Source organism: Saimiri boliviensis, chromosome 13 (assembly GCF_048565385.1).
Source record: "Saimiri boliviensis isolate mSaiBol1 chromosome 13, mSaiBol1.pri, whole genome shotgun sequence".
In the NCBI taxonomy this organism is placed as follows: Eukaryota; Metazoa; Chordata; class Mammalia; order Primates; family Cebidae; genus Saimiri; species Saimiri boliviensis.
In genome coordinates this window covers 60,227,577-60,244,223 of record NC_133461.1, presented here as the reverse complement: position 1 = coordinate 60,244,223, position 16,647 = coordinate 60,227,577, and the positions used below count along the sequence as shown (strand labels likewise).

The following is a 16,647-nucleotide window of genomic DNA, read 5'->3' as shown; positions in this document are numbered from 1 at the left end:
GCGGCTTGGTGGCATGCGCCTGTAATCCCAGCTACTTGGGAGCCTGAGGCATGAGAATTGCTTGAACCCGGGAGGAGGAGGATGCAGTGGGCTGAGATCAAGCCACTGTACTCCAGCCCGGGTGACAGAGTGAGACCCTGTCTCAGGAAAAAAAAAAAAGAAAAGAAAATAGTTTGAAACTTTTTTCTTTCTTTTGTTTTCTTTCTTTCTTTTACTGAGACCGAGTTTCTTTCTTGTTGCCCAGCTTAGAGTGTGATGGCACAATCTCAACTCACCGAAACCTCCACCTCCCGGGTTCAAGTGATTCTCCTGCCTCAGCCTCCCAAGTAGCTGAGATTACAGGAATGCACCACCATGCCCAGCTAATTTTGTATTTTTAGTAGAGACAGGGTTTCTCCATGTTGGTCAGTCTGGTCTCAAACTCTCGACCTTAGGTTATCCACCCGTCTCAGCCTCCCGAAGTGCTGAGATTACAGGCATGAGCCACCTCAGCCAGCCTAGAATATTTAAAAAAAAAAAAAAAAAAAAAAAAGCTGACACTTCTAGGGTAACAATTTATCTTTTGAAATCCCTCCATGGTTTTATTTTTCTTACCTGTATGCTATTGTTAAATGTTTGTCTATATATTCCTTCTAAATCTGAGTAAATTTCCATCACTGGATTTGGTTCCCTTTTTAAGTCACCCACACTATGCTTCAAAGGTTGCATATTCTATTGATGTCTATAACACATTTCATTCAAACACCCTGTTTCCTTGATAGTTGGTTAAATCCCTGTACTACTGATTATTTTTATTCATTGATTTCTCATGCTTCCCTTCTTTGCCAGCTGTGCTATTGTAACCATCAAGCCTAAGTTACTGCTCTTCTTTCAGCCACAAAGCATTTGTTAAATGTCTCTCTTTTCAGCCTCTGAATCATAAAACTCAGCCCAGAACATAGCCTGTTTTTAATTAGAGGTCACGATTTTTGGAGGTTAAGACTTGACACATTCTCCTGTTAATGCGCTTAATGAGACCTAAAACTGATCTCTAAACATTGCTTTTTGCTCGCTGGCCAGTTTCCAGAGATAAATTTTACTTTTTGATTTAATACAAATGAATATTTTGTATTCCTGCAGTGTTTTGAGGTCTACCAAAACTAAGTCAGAGGCTTACTTTTACATTTGTATGAGCAACGTGTATATAGTGTCAAATATCAAATTTATGCGAACTCTAATTGAACAAGCTGACCTGGGTGACAAAATAATTCTACAGAAAATTACATTTCTCTAAGACAAATTACATTTCTGTAAGACTATAATTTTCAGTCCTTCTGTCCAAACAAAAAGACTACGAAAACCATTTTTTTTTTCTTTTTAGGTCTAGAAAAAGAACGGTCAACTCCATTTGTTCTGGATAAGGAGAGAAACAACGGCTGATTTAAAGAATTATTTAAGGCGGTGGTTCTCAATCTTGTCTATGCATTGGAATTACTAAGAGATCTAAAAATTCCCAACTCGAGGCCACAGTATTTTTTTTTTTAGCTTTCTAGGTGATTCCAGTGTCAAGTTTGAGAACCACTAATTTGGAGTTTCAAAGTAACTATAGTAAAATTCTAGTTTCTAGTAATGGTGGATTTTTTTTTCTCTTTTTTTAGACTAATCTCCTGCAGGTAGCAATCATAAAGTATGAATGAACAAAAAGTTAAACAAACAAAAAACTAGTTGAAGGCCTGAAGAATAACCAAAAGCAGGCAGAAACTGGAGATCATCTTCCCTTAAAAGAAGGGAACCTCAAGATATACAAGTTTGTACCTTTAAACCTGAAGGCAGTCTTTATTCTTCAAAAGGTTACGGTGGCAGAAAGCTGCAACTTCTGTGGCTTGAGATGTCAAGGACAGAGGTGGAGTGGGGAGAGCAGAGCAAAAGTTAGGAAGGCTAGGCGAATTCTGGAAAGAGGGGAACTGAAGAAGGAGCAAATCTCAACCTCTGAACAGATATTTTATTCAAATCCGTAGTTGATTTGTGCTGCAGGGGAGACCCCAGTGGGCCCACTGAAAGGCAGCAGCTGGAAGCTGAAAACTAATCAGAGACTGCGGCTGCTTATCCATTACAGGATGGTTTGAAGTTTCAGTTCAGCCAAATGAGCTGCCTGAGGACAAATGTTAACTGTTCAGAGGAATGTAGCTGAATCCATAGTCTTTATGAATGTACCACCCATATTGTCCAGCATATAATAAAAAACAGACAAGCAAAAAAAAAAAAACAACAGTGACCCCATACAGAAGTGAAATACAATCAGTCGAAACTGATTCTGAGTAAGACATGCTACAATTAGCAAACATGTATTTAAGAGAGCTATTATAAATGCATATAAGGATATATATTTATAGCAATGAGGAATCTCAGAAGAGAATTAGGAATGCTTAAGAACCAAATGGAAATTTTACATGTGAAAAATATACAATAACTGTAATGAAAGTCCACTGAATGAGTTTATCAGCGTACTGAAAATAGTACAAGAGTTAGTGAATTGCCAATAAATTATACAAATTGTTCCATCTAAAATGAAACAAGACTGAAGAAAGAAGAGCTTCAGAGACATGCAGGACAACCTCAAGTGATCTAATGTAAATTTACTGGCTTCTAGGAGAAAGGAAAGCAGAAAATAAATTGAAAAAAAATGGCCAAAATTTCCCCAAATTTGACTTTAAAATAAAAATAAAAACACAGATTTACAGATCCAAGAAGCTCAGTGAATCTCCAGCTAAGTAAGTACAAAAAAAACCATACCTAAGCACATTTTAGTGAAACTGCTGAAATTCAAAAAACAGGCAGAGAGAAAGACATTATATATATGAGAATAATGATGCAAATGACAGCTGATGTCTCATCAGAAACAATGGAGGCCAAAAGACAATAAATGCTTTTGAAGTGCTATAAGAAAAAAAGCTATCAACCCAGAATTCTCCATCGGTGAAACGATCCTTCAAAGATTAGTGAAAGAAAGTCATTTTCAATGAGCTCATTTTCAAAGAGTTTCAATGAGCCTAAAACTTATCACAAGCAGGCCTGGATTACAGTTCTCAAAGGAACCATTCAAGCTGAAAAGGAAAGACATCAGATGTCACTTAAATATATAGGAAAATGAAGAACATCAGAAATGGTCAACATTTGGCAAATATAAAAGATACATTCTTTTTTCTCTTAATCATTTGAATGACATTTGCTTGTTTTAAGTAAAAATTATAGCATCGTCCTGCTGTGTTTATTATCTATGTAGCCATAATATATGTGAAAAACCAAGGAAGAGAGAGGGAGTATGAATGGAACTGTACTGCCGCAAGGTTCTATATTTCATGTGAAGCTGTATCATGTTAACCCTAAGTAGACTGCAGTAGGTTAAATATGTTGTAATACCTAGAAGAACCATTTAAAAAATACAGTGTATGGTTTATAAACCAATAGAAAAATTAAAACACAAAACTGCATTTGTACCCCCTAAATCTATAAAAACAGGCTGAGCTTGGTGGCTCACGCCTGTAATTCCAACACTTTGGGAATCTGAGGCAGGCGATTCATTTGAGGTCAGGAGTTTAGACCAACCTGGGCAACATGACAAAATCCCATCTCTACTAAAAATACAAAAAAATTAGCCGGGTGTGGTGGTGCATGCCTATAATCTCAGCTACCTGGGAGGCTGAGGCACGAGAATCCCTTGAACCTGGGAGCTGGAGGTTGCAGTGAGCCAAGATCATGCCACTGTACTCTGGCCTGGGCAAGAGTGACCCTGTGTCAAAAAAAAAAAAAAAAAAAACTTTAAAAAGAAAAAACAAATATTCTCGATGCAAAAGTCTCATCTAAAAAAAAAAAAGGAAAAAAAAAGAAAAAGAAAAAAAAATTCAACCTGATAAAAGGCAGAAAAAGAGGAGCAGCAAAAAAAAGCCAAATGGTAAACTCAATCTAAACATATCAATAATTACAGTAAATGTCAATTGACAAATGCTAAGTAAAAGGCAGAGTGAAAAAGCAAGACCCAACTATATGCAATATGAGACGAACTTCAAAAACACAAAGGGGTGAAAAGTGAATAAACTGGGGGCGGGCTGGGAAAAAAAATTAAAAAAAAAAAGATATATTGCATCATGTAAATTATAAGCATAAAAATCATTTCTATTTGGCTTTGATCTTAAGAGCTTACATTTTTCAATTACATGTACCTGTTTTTAAATAATGGTTTACACTCACTGAACATCAGCTATTATCAACCATGACCTGTAACAACCTCCATAGAGAAAAAATGAAGGAAAACAGAGAATTGACGGTGACTTTTTTTTTTTTTAATCTTTGGTTTCATTGACTCTCTTAATAGCTTTTCTTTTAAATGAGTCATACGGCTGCTTTCCTTCCCCTTCCAGTGTGAGTGATGAAACACTGTACCAGGGCAAACCCTCAACTGTACTAAAGCAAAATGTTCAGCCTTTGATCTAGCTGTTGGAGCAAGTAATGATTCTTGACCACCTTTGCGTCATTCATTTTTATTAATGTTTGTGTTGTTCCTTGTGTTTACTTTCCTAGTACTTTTTGGGTTTTTATCTATTTCTGTGACTCTCTGAGGTGGGGCTAGATCACTCTGAGTACCCTACAAAGCTGTACCCCACAGGCACAACATTCCCTTGATTTTCTTAACACCTCTGGGTAGTCATCATAAGTTTTTTCTTTCACTTACAAGAAAAGTCTTTGAGTTTAGCTCTTTCTACAGTAGGGGCTTTCTAAAATAGTTTCAAAATTAGACAACCTTAAATTTGTAAGAATTTTCCTACATTCTTTAAACAATACTGAAGCTCTGATGCTCCCTCTCACACTTACAATTCATAGCTGGGGCAGAGCTGGAAAGAACATGACTGTAACAACAAAGAAAGCTCATACTAAGCATGACTACAAAGAATGGTTTTGTGGCATGTGACAAATCTGCTCAACCATACAAGTGAAAGGAGCAACATCAATTCCCTTCTGGCCATCTGGGCTTTGTAAGTGATTGTCCATCCCCACAAACTCCGCTTGTACATAGCACTATTTTTTCACAAACTGTGACCTTGGAAAATACTTACCTAATAAACTAACAATCCCACCATAGACAGAATCCCACTGTTTACTTCATTTTCAAAAACATTTTAAGATGTTTTAAAAGGCCATTTCTCTGCAAATACTATGCTATATTTGAATAGAAATGCTCTAACTAACTGTACTACTGAAATTATTTTAAAGGGTAATGTGGAAAAGGGCAAGAGATTGCTTGGGTTGTTTTCTTCTGGAAACTTAGCAATAACTGGATGCTTCAAGACTTTTCTTTACAAAATGGTCACGTTTTAAACTATGCAGCATAGATCAATAAGGGATTTAGTGGCTAAACACTGAAATGATTCAATTTGCCATGCAGTTTAAGTAAAGTTCTAAGGGCCTGCTATCAAGAGTAAATATCACACATCCTGTTTATGCAAACTGGCTTGTTGTCCACAGTTTTTCAAAGAGCTGGTGACACCCCCTAACACTGCACCCTACCCCTCAAACTTCCTGCTCACTGGGGTGCTATATTCCTACTCATTTTTAAGAAGCGCCTCCCTCAACAGAAATACTCTGAATTACAACAATTTTTAAAGAAAATACTTTATTATGTCATGAAAAAAAGGCATCAACTAGATTCATACTTATTTGAAAAAAAAATTGAAAATTTATTAATTAGACAGTATGTGGGCATCCTGTTCCACATGGGAATGAGAAGATGCTATAGGTTCTCTAAGTATTGCACAGTCTGAAAAAATAACAAAAACAGGGATGGGAGGGGAAAAAAAAAATCACATGATATTGGGAACCTCTCACATTATGAATAATCTACCAAGAAACATTTAAAAAAGAAAACCCTTCGTTTCTACAGTAGCTTTGAGTTTATAGTTCTTGGAATGACTGTATTACATTGAAGACATCTCAGTAACAGGAAGCTGTTTTAGCAATCCCATGTGCAAATATTAATAAAAAATATATAAAATAATGTAATTCATCTCTTGCCATCACCCCGGCAATCATGACATTTCTGAGAACGGTTTTGCTTGAAAATGGGTTAAGCTGTAAGTTTTGCCTGAAGCTCCATCTCTGCAGCCCGTTTGAGTGCAACATCCACTAGAAGCTGAAATCCGCTGAAGTCCTGGTTGAGGTCCGGTGGAGTAGGGGGAGGAGTGTTGAAAAGACCACTCTGTGTATTTGTACTTGGTCCAGATTTACACGTGTCCTCTGGGTACATGAGAGAGGTGTCTGTGAAGTTGCTGGCCGCTATCTGCTGTATATCTGTGTTTTGTCCCACACCAACCGACTGGCAGAGAGAGAAAGGGACATCTTTCAACGCAGTCACAGTGGTATGGCAGATCACTGATGGACGAGCCAAAACTGATCCCGGGGATGATGGCTTAGGAGACAGTGGCCTCCCTAGGGTTTGGTTTGGCCCAGCTGTACAGGAATGAAACGGGGTCTCCTCTAGAGCTGGCATGAAGTTTTTGATGCCCATCACAGACTCCACAGAGCTCGTTTCAGAAATCTTGGCTCCGCGGCGGGAAATTGTGAACTGATTTGGATCTTTGCCATCCTTTCTCAGCATGTCAGGGAGAAGCCTTCGGCGGGCGTTGATGAACCAGTTACAGACCTGAAATCATATCGGTACGCTTTAACACTTTCCTCATTCACTCAGACAACAGGTTCTGAGAATGTTCTGGGGTACCTAATTGATCTTTCTCTCTGTATTAAAGAAAGCATGAAAAGGCTTATCTGGACTTACAATGTAATTTCAAGGTATTTGAGCTCCGCCAAGCAAGAAAGCTGCCTCCTATCGTAAACCTTATTCTAGTTTCTAATACAAATTTCCTTTTTTGTCCTTAAACGTTTTCAGGAAGAAGAAAAAGTTATGAACTCTCTGCCAGGCGCGGTGGCTCATGCCTGTAATCCCAGCACTTTGGGAGGCTGAGGGGGGTGGATCACGAGGTCAGATCGAGACTATCCTAACCAACATGGTGAAACCGATCCCTACTAAAATATAAAAAATTAGCCCAGTGTGGTGGCACACGCCTGTAGTCCCAGCTACTCGGGAGGCTGAGGTAGGGGAATTGCTTGAACCCAGGAGGCAGAGGCTGCAGTGAGGGGAGACTGTGCCACTGCACTCCAGTCTGGTGACACAGCAACATTCCGTTTCAAACAAACAAACAAACAAACAAACAAACAAATCAAAATATAAAATCTCAAATGCTTGAAAACAATTTGAGAGAGTGAGAGAAGTTTGCCTTTTAACTCTCCCCCATTTTAACCTATCACCTACTGTCCCAACATTTAAGTTAATCAACTACAGGAAAACCTCATCTTATGAAAAGGGCCACTCCTCCCAGTAACTGATTTTTCCCAGTTCAAACGACTATGTCAACAGATATAACATGAATTACCTCACTGAAGTCTGTCCTTGTTTAAATATCAAACCAGTTTCCTGGGCAAGAGTAAGGTTTAACCTCCTTCTAATGTCTGTTGCATAAAGAAGTTTCCTTTAGGCGTTAAAGGAAATGCTATCTGACAGATAACTGTGAAGTGTTTCTGTGTTCTCTAAATAGCTAGTTATTAGCTTTTAACACTATCAAGTTTACAATAAAAAGATATTCCTTCTGTCTTGGGAGTGGCGAGGAGCTTCACGACTCACAGGAATGCCATAAAATGACTTTGAAAATAAAAAAGCCTCTGTAAACCTCATGCTCTCTTTCTTTACCTGTAGTGTAGACAGGTGTGTTTGCTGGGACAGCAATGCTTTTTCTTGCTCAGAAGGATAGGCATTGTAACGGTGCTCATACAGCCAATCCCGAAGAATCTGCACAGACTCCTTGGGTAGGTTGCCCCTTCTCCTTCTCTTGCTTGAGCCAGCGGATGAAGAAAGGTCCAAGGGAATGTCCATACTGTCCTCATCCTCACTCTCACTGCCAGATGCTGCAACAATACCTACGAAAGGAAAAGGGCCAGCTGTCAGTTGCTTTTAGAAGCAGAGCAGCTACTGCAAAGCTCACTTTGGCGGACCATTCAGTGTAACCATGTTTTCCCAGCAACCGAGAGCGAGAGAAGGAGCAGTGTTTTCTGTCCTGAATTCAGGGTACAAGTAAAAGTAATTTGACTAGCATCACATGGGAGATTCTCAACCAAATGCCAGACGCCTTTTCTCAGCCGCTTTCCTCCAGGATTCATTAACTTCTCACATTCCTTTTGAATGATGCTCAGAAAACTCTTTCGTCTAATCATTAGAGGAGACAAATTGCACCCAAAGTGAATAACCTGTCACATCTGAAACAGGAAGGGTGCTGTGGCAGCTGGAATGTGCCTACCAACCTTCTTTCTGAGATCAGTGCTAACTAGGAAAAGCAGCCTAACGAGTATCCTAATGTAGATTTTAAATGTTATTCTTCCTCTTTCTTCTACTGAGGGTTTGAAGTAAAAGGGGACACTCGTACATTTTTTTTTTTCACGGGTATACAGAAGGAAATTTACATACTACACCGAACTCAGTATCCTAAAGGTAAAATACATGCTAAAACTTTCTGCTAATACCATGCCAGGTCATTTAGTATTCATTGCTATCTATATTTATTCGAAATTAGACACCTACTTTAAGTGGGCAGTAATAGCCACTTTTTATTAAATATAACCACTGACATTTTCCGTTTCATCACACAAAAATATTTTTCTACTACTGGTACTTTAATAAGGTTAAAAGTTGCCTAATAGTAAATGAAATTTAAATGCCTCCTAAATTTCAGCTGCCAGTTAGATCTCAACCTAGAATAGAATACTACATATCAATAAGCAGAGTTTAGTTTTAAATGATTACATGACAAAGGAAACTGAATATGCAATCCCCAGAGGAAGTTCTTTTGGCTGTTTAAGTACTTTAATCCTGCCAGAAATTTTAAGAATTCACAAGCCATAGAGACTATTTAAATCACTGATGGACTGGGTTCAATAAAACCACAGACCTGGCCTTTATAGATATTTAAACATGATTCTGAACTTAAAAAAAAAATTAAATAACAAACACTATTAACTCTACCTTTCAAAAACGACAGCAGGCTACTCCGAATGACTAAAGAAATACATTCTTTTGTTTGTGGTCAATCTAGAATCTTAAAAATAGAAATGAATTACAAACAATCGCATGCCTGAAAACATCAGTACTTCTTAGGGGAAGTAACTAAAATAACAAAAAAATGTAAAGGTATGCATTTTTAGCTTTGTATACTTTGTTTCCTCTGTAGTATGTAATTTGGTTGAAAACATTACTTGACCTTAATTAAGCCAGGTCACTTTGACAGGAAATAAAAACGAAATATTCCCTTTAAGCTAAACACCAATTTTTTTTTTTTTTAAAGGAATTTTCCCCACCCTTTTAATTGACTCTGACTTGGTGACACATTTTTAGTTTTGGACTGCAGGGGGCAGAAGTTGCTGGAGGCTGTTCCTACAAAAGGCAGAACTCTCCAAAGACAAAGTGAAGCAAGTTCTAACAAAGAGGTGGATCATCTTGCAAATTAACTTTAGCTCAGGGCTTAACAAACAGCTACAAATAAACCGCCTAAGAATCCTAAGTTTTAACTGCCCTGCATTTTAAATTTCCCTCCCCGGATGATTGAAATTTTGTAAAAAGTTTTTTAAAAGTGCCCATTTAAAACTGAAACTACTTTCACTATTGACAAGATGAGACTTTCAAAAACCGTATTTAAATTTGGGTGAAGAACTATTACAAAAAAGCTTAAAGAAACTATAGCTGAGTTCCTGTCTCACACTGGGTTTAATATTAAAGAAATCGAACTTTAAAAAAAGTGTCAAGTTAATTAAATGACTAAAGCAAATTTGAATAAAGCAATTTGTTTAAACTCTCCTATGTCTGAAAAGCCAGACATTATTCTCAAGGCTATTATCTCCTTCCTTTTTTTAATCTAGAAAAAGTGTGAAAATTTGCTCATTGAACAGTGAATTCCCAACTGTAAGTTGGTAATCACAAAGAGTCTGAAACAAAAAAGCCCCTGAAGCCTGCCCTTTGATCTGCTTGCCTAGTTTGACAAGAAGTCTGATCTTTCAGAATAGGTTAGTGACACACAAAAGCAGGTTTCAGTTAAGCAACACCAAACTGCAGCGCGACTTTATACTCTGTTCTCAGTTCATTTAAATAAATGAATGCCAGGCCTCTGGAACTCTTAACAAATATTTCCAATATGTGCACAAAAGCTGAAGTAACAGGAAGTTAAGACTTCAGTTCCTAGGCTATGCCAGCTGATATTTCACTGCAGTAAAACCACGTTTGCTGCTGTCAGGACTGTTTTCATTAAAACCCTCCCTCCTGGTTGTGGCTTCACTTGGAAAAACAAAGACTTTTTTCCTCCTTACTCATTTCCTATTGTAACAGAGCTTTTGAAAAGTTTCCCGGTTAAGCCTTGTTTCCAAACTTCTTGCATTGCTTACACTTCAAAAAATGTGGCGGTGGGAAGGGTGGGGGCAGAATCACAAACTTCTTTCATTCTATCCACATACAAGGAAATGTTGTGTAGAAAGCCACAACATGGCCTGAGGATCCCACTGCTCTAAGCAGAGACTTTGTTTCTGCACTCTTTCTTTTTTGAGACGGCGTTTCGCTCTTGTTGCCCAGGCTGGGGTGCAATGGCGCGACCTTGGCTCACAGCAACCTCCGCCTCCCGGGTTCAAGCGATTCTTTTGCCTCAGCCTCCCGAGTAGCTGGGATTACAGGCATATGGCACCACGTCCTGGTAATTTTATATTTTTAGTAGAGACGAGTTTTCTCCATGTTGGTCAGGCTGCTCTCGATCTCCCGACCTCAGGTGATCTGCTCGCCTCAGCCTCCCAAAGTGCTGGGATTACAGGCGTCAGCTACCGTGCCCGGCTCTGCACTTTCCTGAATAGCTCGGTAACACCAAGATGAGACTGAGGGGCAGGGGGAGACTCTGGTTGTGAAGAGAATCTAGAAATAAGATCGATGGCAAAAGTCGAGGTGCACAATTAGGGAAAAGCAAATTTAACCCAAGTTTCCTGATCAGAAGTTCACCTTTGATCCGGGAGAGATGTCTCTTGCCTGTAATACCAGAACTTTGGGAGGCCAAAGCGAGAGGATCTCTTGAACCCAGAAGTTCGAGCCCAGCCTGGGCAACACAGCCGAACCCGTCTCCAGAAAAAAAAAAAAGAAAAAAAAAAATTCAATATATTCTTGGGAGAAGCAACAGGAATCGAACACCCAAGCCATCAAATCCAAGGTATCTGAGGCGACCCCAGCCAAAGAGCAATCCTAAAGCAGTAATTCAACAGTTAGAAACTGGGAACAAAAAGATCTTATCGATCCTTCTTTCGGCTTGTTTTTAAGCCACTTTAAGAGATCTTTTGGCGTCACTCCCAGCTTTCTGGGAGGACACGCTATTATCATACACCAGTCTTACCAAACCCCGGGCTTGAGAGAATGGAGTTTGAAAATGCACTTGTTTTAAGAAAACCTGAAAAGATTTCAGACTTTTATAGGACAATAGGCGGGCCCGACTTCCTCAGGAGTCCTTCCAGAGCCGACCGGGAAGGCTCCCCCCTCCCAAGTACTTTTAGAGGCGCGGGAGGAGGACCGCGGAGGAGCACGGAGAGAGGGAGGGGCCCAAGGAGGAAAGCAAGTAGCTTTTGTTCTTGAGAGTTCCGCAGCCCCAAGTGAAACAGGCCCGCACACTGCACGAGTTAGCAGAAGCAAAGGAACTCCAGGTCCCAAGAAACTAGAAATGAGGCCGTGAATCCCATGTTCTCAGGGGCCTGCCCACCCCAGACGACTCGCCAGGGGAACCTAAAAGGGAAAAGAAACCCGGGTAACCTCGGCAGCCTCGGCTGCCCCCACGAGCCCTGAAGCACTCGCAAAGTTTCTCCTCCAGCACGTCACCTTTGTTTCCATGAGTCGGCACCGAAGAGATGGACCCGGCGCGCCCTGGGATGCGGATCCCGGAGGTTCCCACCCTTGCGGCCCGCGGAGCCCAGCCTGCGTCCCCGACTCTGGGGAGAGGGCACGCGGCGGTGGGGGGCGCGCCGGGGGAGGGGGCAGGAAGGCCCCGGAAGTACAGAGGGGGTCGCCAGGGAGGGCCAGGGCGCTGGGGGAAGGTAGGGGAAAGTGCCCCGGGAGAGTCGAAGGGGACGCCAGGGAAGCCGTGGAGGAAGAGCGCCAGGGTTCCCGCTGTGGGGGGCAGGCCAAGGAAGATAATCAGAGCCGCCCCCGCCAGAGCCCGAACAATGCGGGGAGCCCACCCGGGCGGAAGCCGGGCTCTGCGCTAGAACCACGCTCCTCTTAACAGACACCCCCACACTTATTCGGGGAGCCCCACCAGAGCAAACAGCGAGCGTGCCTAGACCTGTCAGTCCTCCCAAGGGTCGGCACGGCTTTCACCGGGCGTCTCGGACGCTCCCCGCGCGTTTTCTCCCAGAGCCAATTCCCCGTCCAGTGTCCTCCCTCCGTCCCGCGGGGAGGGGGCCTCGGGGCGTTCTACCGCCAACGACTACCAGTTGATCCGAGTTTCACGTTTAATGTCACTCTCGCTGGGAAAGCCTGGCGGCAGAGGGAAGCTCCGCGCGTTTCGGGGCCTCCCACAGAAACGCAGCCGAAGGAACCCCGCTGGCCTAGCGGCTACCCCCAAGGAACGCCCCCCAGCGGGCCGAGTCTGAAAGAATGCGGAGTTCCAAACTCCGGGCCGCTCCCGGGCATGCGCAGCAGCGCCGCCCCTCCCGTCCGCTTCCCGAGCGATTAACTTCTGTTTTGAAGCACTCCACAGAAATCACAACAGAAACGCCACCTCCAGCCCACGGCGGAACACTCGGGGGACCTCCCAGCCAGGGACTCAAAAGTTAACTTCAAAAGGGACTTCACATTCTTTGACCTTTCGGGGTGGTGTGTGTGGTTTCTTCCCCCCGCCCCTCGCGGTGTATTTTGTTTTTAAACCAAACTGACGGCAAGTTTTAGTTGCAAAGCTTCCAGAACGCTTTGTGGAAACAATGACAGCCTTGCTCTTTGCACTTACAACCAAGCCTGCTTGTCACTTTTGGACACATTTTGACTGCACGCCGCTTGAAGCGGCTGGCTCTGTGTCCTAACTCTTCCTCCTGCCCCAAAATTCGTCGTGGGAAAACTTTGAGAGACTGAGAATTTGTAAAAGTCTGGCTTTCCAGAGCTGTTTACAACCAAGGACGATGTGGGGGTCCACAATCACATTCCCTCCAGCGTAAAAACGCCACATCCCTGAAGAACAGTGCTCGGGCCGGGCTGGGAGTAGAGGGGCGGTAGCAGGGAGCTCAGGAGTGAACTTTCTTTCAGACAAAGGCGCGGCGCTGCCGCAGCCCCCACCGCCTGGGATAGCGATAGGGAAAAACGAGGTGCTGGGTCCCCCCGACTCCGACCCCATATCTCCAGCACTCGAGAAAGCGAGCAGCCACGCGGCTGCTGGGCCGAGCGTGGGGTGTCGCCGGAGACAATGAAATTTGCAGGCGCACAAACAAGGCGCTGAGCGTGTTTCTTGACAACGTGCCAGCAGCGTGGAGAGGATCGCCCCACCACAGCCCCTCGTGTTGTGTCTAGCAGGAAAACGGCCGCTGCCGTTTCAGACGCAGCCTCAACAAAGAGCACGGCCGCCGCTCCAGCCCAAGCGCCTCTGAGCGGAAAAGTCCACCAAGTGACCCGGCGCGGCGCGACACGGACAGCACGTTTCCCCCGGACTCGCGTCCCCCGGTGCGCGCAGCCCGCGGCCGCCTTACCTTTCTTGCCTTTCATTCTGGAACTCCCCTCCCAGCGCGAGGCAGGGCTGGGGTCTCGAGGGGCCAGGAGCGGGGACCCAGGGGACAAGCGATCGTCTCCTTCACGGCCGACTCTCCTGTAACTTGTAGGACGTGCTCCAGCCGTTACTGCTAAACAGGGCGCTCTGATCCCTGGCGCCCGCTCCTTGGGTGGAATTCAAGTGACACTCTGGCTTCCTCCTGCCGGGATCTTCTGGCAGCCGGCCGGGGGCTCTCCCTCGCCCAACTCTCTCTCCTCCCCTCTCCGCTCCTTTGTTCCCTGCTCCTGCTCGGCGCACCTCGGCGCTGTCAAGAGTGAGAGGCGAGGAGGGAAGGTACAGGAGGTCCTGCCTCCGCCCCCAGCCGCCCGCCCCGTCCCCCCCACCCCCGCCCCGCCGCTCCTCTGCCCCTCCCCCGCACCTTCCAGCCGGGGAGGATTGGACCGAGCGCGGTGGCCGCTGTCACTAGTCCCTGGGGCGGTGAGCGCGGACGCGGGGGACGGCCCTGTCCAGAAACACGATCCTTTCCGCCTGCCGCTCACCGACCTCCCGCATCCCTCGTCCGGCGGTGGGGGCACCAGCCGAGCGCCCCAGGTTTCTTCCTTAGGCCTTTCTACCCGGGACTGGCAAAGGTGCCTTTGGTCAGGAAATTGCAACAGATGGAAAAAAGGACACCTCCCTCCTTCCCTCCTCTACCCCAAGGGAGAAGAAAAGCCTCCCCGTCTCGTTTTTGACAGCTACCCCGAACTCCTCTGTCCCCGCTCCAGCCGCACGAGACAGCCGCCTCTGATTCAAGGGGCGGGGCACTGGAAGAAAAGTATTCGAGACAAGAACCAACTTCTTCCAGAATGCGCGGCTGCCGTTGACACGCGGGCGCGGCGCGGCGCACCCTTCTCCTCCCGGGGCTCTTCCTCCAGCAACAGTGGGAGGTCGGCGGGGGTGGGGGGTTGGATGATGAGACACAGCCTAAGCGAACGTCTGTTCCCCCGGGCTAAAGCTGCGAGTTCCGGACTGGATTGCAAGGCAGTTTCGAAATCTGACACGTTGCGGACAGACACTTGTCATGCTCACATGCTCTTTAAACGAACGTCTCTGCCTGGGGACGGCCGGGCGCGCGCCCGCCTCGCTACCGACACCCCCATTCGCCGGACCCCAACAGCAGCGCTTTTACAGCTCAGGGGCGACCACGCCGTGGCTGCTCATCTGTTTCGGTCAGCAGTGTCTACTTTTAGGACTGGAACCCTGCTAGTGGAGCCCTCTTCCCCTCCGGCATTTCAAACAGAAACTAGCCATTAAGTAAACACGCGTTCCTGTTGACTTATTTTGGTCCACAGTTAGGAGGGATCCAACAGGAGTTTGATGAAATTGCCCTTTCAAAGGTCAGATGCTGTTTGGTTGACTTAAAGAAACGCATGCCCCCTCCTCTGGTTCTAGTTTTCGCGTGGTTACGTCCCGTTGTTTTGAAGCAAACGAACTGTCACATGCCACACAATGAGACTTCCTCCATCACTTAAAAAAAAAAAGAAAAGAAAAGAAAAGAAAAAACCCAAACGTAAATAAGCCTAGCAGAGACAGCGCCCGGGTCTGCCTCCAGCCTGGGCTCTGTGCTGTTTTTGTTCTGTAACCTCGGTGGAGATGCCGGCAGGAGAAGCTGTGCGGAAATAAGGTTAAACCTCAGGACTGCTAAGACAGCCAAGGGAAAACTAACTCGACTTTGGAGCGTCTGTTTCAGGCTTATGCCGAAAATTAGAGCCAGCCTGCCACCCTCAAAAAAAAAAAAAAAAAAAAAAAACCCACCCCCGCCCCGAGAGTGCGTGGAAGCCAGAGTTTAAAGAGCCTGGGTGGTTTTTCCAATTACAGGACTTAAAATGAATCAACAGGGGAAAAAAAGCGTCTCTCTAAGCAGGCAGCAACCTTACGATTTTTTTTCTTCTGTGGTTTGCTGACTGCTCGGCACAGAAGGCAACACACATCTAAAACTGCTCCTGGGGAACGTGGTCCTGGGGAGAAGCCACCCGTCCGGACGCTGCACGGCAGCTGCCGAGAGCGCAGTTGCTTCCTGGGCCTGGCTGCAGATGAATCAGCTGCTGCGCCCAGTGCGGGACAGATGTGGCGCGGGGAGCCGGCCAGCGCCTGGGCCGCCCGTTAGAGGGCCGCCTCGCTATTTCATTTGAAGGGTTGTTTGTGGCTGGGATTGGTGGCTCATACCCGCTGGGGAGCCGGGAGCGAAGGGAGGAGAGACGCAAGGAGGAGGAGTCGGGGGCCGGGCGACGCTGCGACTCCGCGGTCTGAGTGGCAGGAGCCTCGTCTGCAACCGGCGGTTACTGGGGAGACGCTTTGTTTGCTAACTTCGAAAGCTGCTTCGGCTGCCTCGGCCGCTTTCGAAGCCACTCCACTAAACACGCCTTCGGTCGGTTTAACCCTGCCTACCCACCGTCCCCGCCCGCTTTGGGCAGCTCGAGACAAAAATGTTTCCTTCTTCCCCGTGGTTCTCCTTGGCCACGCCGTGGCTTTCATTACGTACACAAAGGTAGCTTTGCTTTCATCCAAGTGGACTTGGCTACTGACTGCGATTCTCAGGCAACCGAGATGGAAACCGAGAATTGGAGAGGGTTTATAGCTTGAAAACAAACTTTCCAGGGGAAGCGGGGAGGGGTAGAGAGAATTTAAAAGTGGCTTTCAAATTAAGGAAAGTTAAAAATGGAGATGTGAACTCACCTTGGCTAGTTGTCAGGCTTAATCGGGCCGATGCACGATCAAATCATACCGAAAACAGTTACTAAAGCTCGCGAGGCGCTCCAAAGAG

The 16,647-nt window shown here is 45.0% G+C and overlaps 1 protein-coding gene across 5 annotated transcripts; it reads right to left on the bottom strand.

The window, feature by feature from the left end:
- Positions 1-5,630: 5,630 nt before the first annotated feature.
- TGIF1 (TGFB induced factor homeobox 1) lies at positions 5,631-15,945 on the bottom strand. 5 transcript variants are annotated; one of them, XM_010335530.3, is made up of 4 exons: positions 14,263-14,354; positions 13,825-14,148; positions 7,775-8,001; positions 5,631-6,673 (listed from the first exon to the last, which is right to left on the bottom strand). In XM_010335530.3, exons 2-4 carry the CDS (start codon positions 13,838-13,840, stop codon positions 6,098-6,100), a joined length of 819 nt encoding a protein of 272 aa, XP_010333832.1. In that variant the 5' UTR covers positions 13,841-14,148; positions 14,263-14,354; the 3' UTR covers positions 5,631-6,097. The 5 variants fall into 5 exon arrangements, with proteins under 5 accessions (XP_010333832.1, XP_074239819.1, XP_010333833.1 ...); XM_074383718.1 differs by lacking the exons at positions 13,825-14,148; positions 14,263-14,354 and adding an exon at positions 15,761-15,945; XM_010335531.3 differs by lacking the exons at positions 13,825-14,148; positions 14,263-14,354 and adding an exon at positions 12,432-13,780.
- Positions 15,946-16,647: the final 702 nt, after the last annotated feature.